The 10,374-nt window shown below is 41.5% G+C and overlaps 1 protein-coding gene and 1 pseudogene across 1 annotated transcript; both read right to left on the reverse strand.

Moving 5' to 3' along the window:
- Positions 1-1,652, reverse strand: LOC113165445 (carbohydrate sulfotransferase 6-like). Its single transcript, XM_026364909.2, has one exon. It carries the CDS (start codon positions 1,246-1,248, stop codon positions 67-69), a length of 1,182 nt encoding a protein of 393 aa, XP_026220694.1. The 5' UTR covers positions 1,249-1,652; the 3' UTR covers positions 1-66.
- Positions 1,653-6,979: 5,327 nt separating this feature from the next.
- Positions 6,980-10,058, reverse strand: LOC113165651 (annotated as a pseudogene).
- Between the last annotated feature and the right edge of the window lie 316 nt (positions 10,059-10,374).

Genomic DNA, 10,374 nt, shown 5'->3' on the forward strand with positions numbered 1-10,374 from the left:
TATAAACACAAATATAGACTTCATTCCTAATCATCTCTTGATGATAATGTCTTTCTTCTTCATGTTTTAACTTTTTCTTGGATTCTCTGTTTCAGATGGTAACCAGCTGAACTGATATGGTTCCTGTGGCACCAGCAGATCTATGTCAAGTCTCTTCTGTTCTTTTTCACTGTTAACCATCTTGTACCCGAACAGTGACATGGCTTCTTTACACACTTCCTGGATGTGTTTGACCTTGCTGTATGGCAGCATGGTACGCCAAGCCTGGGAGACCTCCACAGCGTTTCGTGAAGTGATTTTAAAAGCATCTTTTGGGGAGCCTTTGCCTTTTCCATGGGTCACATTGTAGATCCAATCCTCCATCTGCCTGGTCATCTCCAGTCCTACAAACTCATACATGGAAAAGATCTCCCCAAGTGGGTTGTGCACCAAGTCCTCATAGCGGACCATTTTGTATCTTCCATTTAAAAATGGAGGGGGCTTCAGGATGGCCTTCTCATTGATACGCATGTGGCTACGACAGATCTCCTGTAAGACTTGATACTGCACCTCACCTGCTGGAACATTTCTCTGATCTAATACAACAGCATTGTCCATCACAAATGAGCCGGCTGACTCCTCTCTAGACCGCATCACAGCACGTGGGTCTCGGACCAAGTGGATGATGCGGAGATCAAAGTTTGGATCCTGCAAAAGTGGGTAGAGGGATTCCAGCTCAAAAAATCGCACTTCTTTTAACACCACATGACTGTAGGTGCCACAGGCCTCCTCCACCCCCTGCAGGCTCGTACCATCACATGCCTGAAAGCACTGAGTCTGGTTGCTGAACTGGGTCCGTGGTGTAAGAGGACAGGCTGGTGGTGAGCACAATGCTCTACTGTGACTCCACATAAACAAGGAGGAGACATTGTGTTGCTCTGGTAGGTAGGCCTCCATCACTGAGAAGTCACACTGGAAGACACTCTGTAATAGATCCCTCACAGCCATGCGGTGTGCTGGAGCACCGGTTTTCTGCAGTTTGTTCCACACGTGCCAAGCAGGTTCCATGAGATAGAAGACAGATGGGTGCTGACTGAACACCTGACCCAGGAAGGATGAACCTGATCTCCATGATGAAAGCAGCAGGACATGAACTTTATTGTTCTGGGGACTTAGCCGTGCGTACCAGCCAGAAAACAGCACCACTGCTGTCCCCTGCACGATGACCAGGAAAATAATGGATTTGAGATTCACTTTACAGCGAGACATAATGGTCGCAGATCACTGTCAGCATCTGGTGCTCGGTGTGTATCTCACTCTTTTTTTTTTTCTGTACAGCTACTTGTTATTTCCTCTTCAGAATAGACAGGGCTGCAAATAAATGAGAGAATAACAGATTAATTAAAAGAGGGAGAAAAATAAACAGTTACAATAAACAGGAAATGACTCTCACATGTATGTGGTTGAAAACAGTAGAAGATAAAAAAGAGGCCACTTCCTCATCTTAAAACAGTGTTTTCAAATAGTTTTTCAGTTTTTCTGATTTCAGTTTGTACATGTTAATGATGAGTCTTCGATGCACAGCTAAGTTAGCTATGGAGTTCCACAGGGTTCCACAGGGGAATCTAAAAAAATTAGTCTCAAATAACACTGTGAGGAATCTCAGAGTTATCTTTGACCAGGATATCTCCCAGGTTCTGGAGGCAGACACCCTCTCTACATTTAAGACTAGACTTAAAACTTTCCTTTTTTATAAAGCTTATAGTTAGAGATGGATCAGGTGATTCTGGACCATCTCTTAGTTATGCTGATATAGGTTAGTCTGATGGGGGAACTCTGAGCTCCTTTCCTGTCTCCTCTATCCATTCAAATGCCACCATTATGTCATCAACTTTGTGTCTTCTCTCTCCCGCAGTTGTGCTTCCTCCTCTCTGTTGTTCTCTCTCTCTCTTTATTTTTCTGCAGGTATCCTTGGCCTTGGAGCTGTACATCTCCAGAGTCCAGTTACTGGCCATACCGACCTGCCCAGTGTTTTTGTTGCCTGTTGTTCTTTTCTCTCTCCTCTTTCAACTCACCCCAACCTGTGGAGGCAAATCTCCCCTCCCTGACTATGGGTAACGCTGGACAATAAGATGGACAAACTGACAGCTCTGGTGTGGAAGGAGAACATCTTTGCCAAATGTAGTCTGATGTGTGTCACAGAGACATGGCTTCATGCAGTATTACCGAGTCCAGTGATTTGAGCACTCTGCGCTGGGAGAGGAGGCGGGAGGAGAGTGATAAGAGGAGAGAAGGGGGCTTGTCGACACCCTGACATCTTCTTTATGATCACTGAAGACTTTACTTGCACCAGTCTCACTAAGACATTGTCTAAATGTACCCAGTCTGTGAGCTGTCCCACCAGGGGGGAGAGGACACTGGACCTGTTTTATGCTAATGTTAAAGATGCCTTCAGCTCCACTGCCCTCCACCCTCTGAGAAAGTCAGATCAGAACCTGGTACATCACCTCCCATAGTACTCACCTTTTGTTAAGAGGTTCCTTCCCCATGTTCCCTGTCTGCCCCTCTACTGTCGAGCTATCAACTGAGGGGCAAAGTAAAATTCTAAAAAAGGTGTGGACTAAAGAAAAAAGGAAAAATTTGAAATGTTCATTGTCACAGTCCCAACTCTTCCTGCCTGTCTGTCCCTCATGCCCTTATCTGGTCAGCTTCCCGTTTCCTCCTCCTCTCAGCCTTACTGCCTTGATTACCCATTGACTACACCTGTGTGACTCTCTCCCTATATAAGTAGATCCGTTTGTCTTCCTCTGCTGCCTCCTCTCCCTTGTTGTTCCCTTCCCCGCTCTCACTCTGTGTGGACTCCCTAGTGTTTGATCCGGACTGTCTTTTCTACTGTGGATTTGCCTACTGGATATCTCTTTGGACCTGTCTTCTAGTGTTTGACCTGGATCTGCCATATGCTGTATCAGTCATCTTCATTTGACACATCTCATCCAGGTTCAGCTCTAACCCTGTCTCCTCTCCTAAAACGCCAATCCACCCGACGTCGTTCCTATCCAATGATCGTCTTGCAGGATTCCAGATTTATCAGTTGCATAATTTCATTGTTAATAAAACTAATTCTAACCCCGTTCTGTCTCTCGAATTGTCTGGCTTTGGAGTCAGACCCTAGATACGTGACAGTTCATAAAACATCAAGGGAAGACCTCACAGTAATGCACTCTAGCCCAGTCCAACATTTAAACCAATATTGAAGTTTAAAACTGACCAAAAAAAATTAAAAACTGTAATAAATATCATATATAATATGTGTGTATATATATATATATATATATGTGTGTGTGTATAATAGATACAAAGACACTGAACTAAAAGACCTTGAAAGGCCATTACTTGACATTTCTCATCTTATCAGTGGGTATGTAAGAGGGGGTAGGGGAACATTCACAACAAAGGGTTCAAAAATAGCACAGGTACCTACGTCAGAACTCTTGGCCAATGCCAATATGAGCTGACCAACAGGTCTTTCAAGTTGTTTCACAACATTTTTCACTTCCAAAATAAGGAAGTACCTGTACATTGTCATGGTGAAAAAATGAAAACATATAGTGAGCAGCAAGTTTAAAAATGTGTGCGCACAGATATTCTCAAAAACCTTTGAAGTGGAGCTCATTAATATAATTACTATTACACACAATGTAAACAAGGAAGTTTGTAACCATGGCACAGATGATGCTGTTGCTACCTTACTATACTTGTTGGCAAACAGCAAGTATATCACAAACCTTGGGAATGAATGAACTCTTGTTTGCTCTTGTAAGGACGACTCCATCAAAAACAAATAAATCCAGTTAGAGTTTGGGACATCTCTGGGACAGTTCTGGCCTGGCTCAAGTCCTACTTTTAGGTATAGGTTCAAGCTATCTTGGCAGCACCAGGTTAGTACCTCTTACTGCCTCTCCAGTTCTTATTCTTCTATTCTTTTTCATCTATACTACACTGCTAAAAGAACACTTTATCAGATTTCAGTAGGAAAAAGCCTGTGCTGGACATTTATTCTGATATGCACTGGGCGATGTGGTTAGAAACAAAAGATGCTACATCATTTGATGTAAAATTTGAAAACTAAAATTATCAACCGACAGAGGGCTGAATTCATAAACACCCTGAAAATTAAAGTGGAAAAATTATGCAGCAGGTTAGTCCATTTTACTGAAATTTCATTCCAGCAACTCAAAATGGTTACTCTGGTACTGGTACCATTTTGAGTGGTACTTTCTCAGAAGTGCAGCCTGTGTTCTCTGTCTATGCTGCTGCTTCCTGACACCAAAAAACAAACAGTTGTATGAGAGTTTTAAAAAGTTGAACACAAGAGAAATTTAATCTAAGTAGGAGAAAGGGGGGTGGGAATCCTACCAGCAGTGTGTGGTGTGTTTATCGAGTAGTGAAAAGAAATAAGAGACATGTGGTTAAGGTGGAGGTGGGTGCAGCACTTTTCACATTTTGCTCAGTTCTTCTGAGACTATTTACACAAGATTCAAGTCCTGTCTGTGCGGAAGAGGATTAGGGTGATCATAAAAATATTTTTGGAGTTCTGACCTTTCTTTAGAATTCAGAGAAACAAAAGTTATTTCAGTTTTTAAAAGTTATTAATGACATTAATTAGTCATTTATCTGTGATATTATTCTGGATATTAGAAACTATGTATTATAAAAACACTCAGTTAATTAGTTTTATATGTGCACAGAGAAGGTGAATCTTACCTTATTCCAGTGTTGGACAGTTCAGTAATTCTGAATGTAATAATGTTGAAGATATTATCTCCTATCCGTATGAACAAAGAATTCAAATAGCAGGAAGTCACTGTGATGAAATCACACGTGATCACAATAAATAACTCTCTTATTTCCCTATTCATAATATAAATCAGGATCTAGTTACTGTATGATCTGTTTTTATTATTGAGAGTTTTTATATCACAGCTAATCAAAGTCAAATCCACAGTCCAGTGGAGACAACATCCACAGACAGACTGAGAGGACGGAGACTGAGTGAATATGATGAATGAGTGAATGATAACCTACCTTCGTTCAATAATGACTAGCCCCTGGTAATCTTGTCTCCAGAGTGAACAGGGAAAAAACACTAATCTTCTAATCTTTCTTTTATGAAGTCAAAAAACCACGAGGCCATCCCACATGAAGCTGCATTACATCACAGTTCAGTATCAGACAGGTGTCACGCTGGTTTTGATCATCAGGTAAAATGTGGGGGGGATCTGTCATCTGTCTTACCGCTACTCCTGTTGTATCAACACAGTTCGGTCCCTGTGCAGCAGGATGAGGGACGGGTCCTTCTACCTGTTGACTCTCCCGACTGGTGGGCGGGGCACCCTCAGCTCGCTGCAGCAGCAGGGGCCGTTCTAGGATCAAACCAAAGGGGGCCAGCCCTAATGAAAATGTGCCCTATTCAAAGTTTTACAGAAAACAAATCAGAATAAATTTGATTTACTGTTTTGTGTTGTTTCTCATTTTCTATTCAAGAAATTCTAGCCACAGTGCTTTAGATGCCCCAAAATCTAAAGCTAAACCAACCATGTGTCTACAGTTCTACATTGTGTATTATCAACCTATTATGAAACTGACATGCTCCCCTTTCGCTCAACACTAAGTAGGTACCAGTTCTTTTAATTCTAATTTGGCTGGTTCCCAGTTGGAGCAGCTTGTAAACCTTCTAAGAAGCTGTTTTGTTGAATTCTGTTTTTTCCCTTACATTACCTATTTAATTTACTGCCTAGTGGAGCAGAAATACATTTAAAATGGTAAATACATTTGTATTTTATTCAGCCATTATTAAAGTAAAATCCAACAAACAACAAATTTGATAAGCAAGCATGTTTATGTGTAAAAGGGTATGTATGGTATATGTATCCATGTCAATGCCTAGCACAACAATAAACACTATGTGTTTCTGTGTACAGTGGTGCTCCACAAAACTACACTGGCATTCAAACATGACAAAAATACAAACAATCAAAACGCATCAACACTTTAAAGTTCTTTATAGTCACTGCTAAGAAGAAGAATCTACTAACTGTACTTAATCTTTAATTCGGTCATTGCAAATTAACATAATTTAACTTTTGGTCACTTTGAGGCTGAATCACTGTCCAACATACTCTACTCAAAACATGAGTCCTTTTGTGTATCAGAATACTTAATTATTTATCACCCAAAACAAAAAACATTCCTGTTAACAAATACATAATTAAAGATGTTTTACTTCAGAAAGCAGATTTACAGTCAGCTGCTCTAAGTAAATACAGTGACAAGATTACGGGATTATGTGGAGTTTTGCATGAATTGGTCAGAGAATGTGCTCTGATCTTCATCTAACTCACAACAATACAAAAATAGTCTGCTGAAAATAATAGTACACAAACATTATATGTTTTTATGTTTTTATTGAACATAACATGTCAACATTCAAAGTGCAGGGTGGAAAAAGTATGTGAACCCCTAACCTAATGACTTGTCCAAGAGCTAATTGGAGCCAGGAGTGAGCCAACCTTGAGTCCAATCAGTGTGATGATATTGGATGTGTTGCTGAGAGCTGTCCTGCCCTTTAAGAACACACACCAGTTTTGGGTTTACTGTTGCAGAACTGTTGCTAAAAGAGACTGAATCCACACTAGTTTTGTAGTACGCACTGACTGCTGGCATCAGTTAACCAAATAGCACAACATTTCTGAACGCAAACACTGGAAAAGTTTTGTTAATGTACTTGACTTGTACAGACTTTGCGGTATAATTACTGCAAAACTGATGTTGTATTTTACACAACCAGACTCTAATGATAGTGTGAGGTGTGTATTCATCACAAATTAATGCATTAACCTTGGACGTCACTCTGTCAGTCTGTGGTAATGCTCATTAAATACTTACAGCCAATAAAGCCCTTGTACATTATAGACTTTATTCCTAATCATCTCTTGATGATAATGTCTTTCATCTTCATGTCTTAACTCTTTCTTGGATTCTCTGTTTTAGTTGGTAACTAGCTGAACTGATATGGTTCCCGTGGCACCAGCAGATCTATGTCAAGTCTCTTCTGTTCTTTTTCACTGTTAATCATCTTGTACCCGAGCAGTGACATGGCTCCCTTACACACTTCCTGGATGCGTTTGACCTTGCTGTATGGCAGCATGGTACACCAAGCCTGGAAGATGTCCACAGCGTTTCGTGAAGTGATTTTAAACGCTTCTTCTGGGAACCCTTTTCCTTTTCCATGGGTCACATTGTAGATCCAATCTTCCATCTGTCTGGTCATGTCCAGTCCTACAAACTCATACATGGAAAAGATCTCCCCAAGTGGGTCACGTGCCATGTCCTCATAGCGGACCATTTTGTATCTGCCCTTCAAAAATGGAGGGGGCTTCAGGATGGCCCTCTCATTGATACGCGTGTGGCTACGACAGATCTCCTGTAAGACTTGATACTGCACCTCACCTGCTGGAACATTTCTCTGATCTAATACAACAGCATTGTCCATCACAAATGAGCCGGCTGACTCCTCTCTAGACCGCATCACAGAACGTGGGTCTCGGACTAAGTGGATGATGCGCAGACCTAAGTTTGGATCCTGGGCGCATTAGGGTAAGAAGAGAGGCGGGTGAAGGGATGAACCCATCATGCCTAGTGTCTGCTGTACAAGCCTGTGGGGGCAGTGCTATGATCTGGGGCTGCTGCAGTTGGTCAGATCTAGGTTTAGCAATGTTATGTGTCCAAAGTATGAGGTCAGCTGACTACCTGAATATACTGACTGACCAGGTTATTCCATCAATAGATTTTTTCCCTGATGTCAGAGGCATATTGTCTAAGATGACAATGTCAGGATTCATTGGGCTCAAATTGTGAAAGAGTGGTTCACACATGGACTGACAATCACAGAGTCCAGACCTTGACCCCAGTGAAAATCTTTGGAATGTGCCAGAGAAGAGCTCGTGCAGAAGTCCAACTCTCCCATGATCAATACAAGATCTTGGTGAAAAATACATGCAACTCTGGATGGAAATAAATGTTACGAGAATGCAGAAGTTTATTCAAATGATGCCATGGTGAATGCATGCTGTAATCAAAGCTAAAGGTGGTCCAACAAAATATTGGAGTGTGTGACTTTTTTTTTTTGGACAGGCAGTGTACAATATTTAAGGTATTTCTATTATAGTACTAGGACTAGTATTTTCAACATGAAGTGAGGTATTTTACTTTTAACATGAGACCAAGTACTATGTAGGCGGCCTAATGCTTGTTACACATGCTACTCATTCTTTTATGAGTCACAGATACTACTTGATACATACTGAACAATTTGTTATTTGAGGAAGGGTGGCAACTAACACTTGTTTTTGTAGGAGCACAAGTGACATATTTTAGAAACATTACTACATGGATGACATGCTGACAGTGAGGGGTGATTATAACCACTGCAGTTCATCGTTCTCTCAACTTTATCTCCTGAAACATGGACACTTACAGTAATGAATAATGAAATTCTGATGTTCTCATGAAATGAAAAGAAGGCACAGTGGTGTGAAGGACTGTTCTCCAAAGCTTCCAGAAGGCGACTGAGATCACTGCTCACTGAGCTGATCCATGCAGGCGTACATAATCTGTTGTGCTGACTGAACAAGCCCTGACATGAGCTCCTTCAGTTCACCCCTAAACATCATGATGCACCCCCCGTTCCTCTATTTTTACTATGCTCTCTTTTTTATCACTCAGTCTCAGTTCTCTTCTACAGCTGCTACTGTTCACACCAAACTTTAAGACACTATTCAGTCTTCAGTGACATATTCACCTCAAACCCTCTGTTGTAATGCTAAGCCACGTCCCACTGTATCAGTAAACCTCAGCTCTAAACATTGACAGCTGCACTGGAATACACTAGAATGTAACCCACCCATGCCACACTTTTTAAATGGGTGGATGCGGCTGTCCAAAGAGCACTAAATTATTTTAAGTTACACTTGTAATTTCAAGCACTGTTACTCTGGTTAAATAAAAAAAAACAAGATTTAAAAGTACAACAATACAAACTTTCCCCTCAAATAAAAGTAAAAAGCTGTTTTTTAATAAACACATACTCACTACTCACATACACCTTTTCTGTCCTTCAGGAGAGTGGTGCCCGAACCAATGACTTTATTTTGATATGTGGTGAATTTCAATTGCCACTCTTATTTTAGAGTTATGTTACTTGTTGTAGAGTAACTCACAGGCAGCTACTTGACAGAGAAAGTGTATTAGCCTACAAGACAATATGGAATATGTTATTCTTGGTTTATAGACAAAGGAGAAATATGCAGAAACACAGAGAGATAAGAAGGAACAAGAGCAGACACAGTGTCTTATTACCAAGCAACAAGAAATCCCAGCTCCTTCAGCTGTCACATGACAGTGCAATGGTATTATTATAACCTATAACATGTATCTGGTTCTCACGGTTCCACTTCCTCCTACCTGTCTGTCACTGATTCCCTTATTTGGTCTGTGTTCTGTTTTTTCTCCTCCCTGGCATGTGACCTGCTGTTTGCTCATTGTCTGCACCTGTGTTACTCCCACCCTTTGAGAGAAACACTATCCAGCATGAATCTTTGGACTGTTAACCTGTTGCGAGCCTTGTCTGACCTGGAACCTGTCTCTGCCTGATTCCCCGTACCGGACCTGGACTTTGTCTGACCTGCCTCGGCTCGATCCTCTGGTACCGTGAGTGTGATCTGATCTGTTCTCTCCCTTGTTGTCCTTCCCCAGTATCAGATCCGTACTCTACCAGAGCCTGTCTGCACTCATCAGCTACGAATCCCAGTTCACTCCACCTGCTTCCTTCTGCTCCACATGCTCTACGTTAGTTTGGCCATCTTGGCCGTGATGTCACGTTCACCTCTCACCCTCAGCAACCACTTCTGGATGACGACCACCACGCCACTCTCTGGATTCCCACCGCAGCACACACCCAGGTCAACTACTCTCTGTTCAGTAATTGCTCCATCTACCACTAGCCATTCCTCAACCGCCATACTCGCCCGACATCGTCTCCCTCTCACCCTTATTGCTATCATTTGCATCTTTTATTGTAATAAACAATTTAAACTCATTCTTGCCTCTGTGTGGCCTCTGGCAATGGAGTCTGAGCTGGTCTGATCTGGTGTAGAGTTGGGAACCCAAACTCTATTTCAAATTAGAATCAAATTCAAAATGGAAAGTACCGGGAACCTATGACAAAAAGGTTTTTGGTTATGCTTATTGGTAATCATACATGCTGACCTGGGTTATAAACAAGTGGGAGACCGACATTTGTTAGACCATTTTTCACATAGACTCAAAGTCCTGAGA

Source organism: Anabas testudineus, chromosome 6 (genome assembly GCF_900324465.2).
Source record: "Anabas testudineus chromosome 6, fAnaTes1.2, whole genome shotgun sequence".
Taxonomy (NCBI): Eukaryota; Metazoa; Chordata; class Actinopteri; order Anabantiformes; family Anabantidae; genus Anabas; species Anabas testudineus.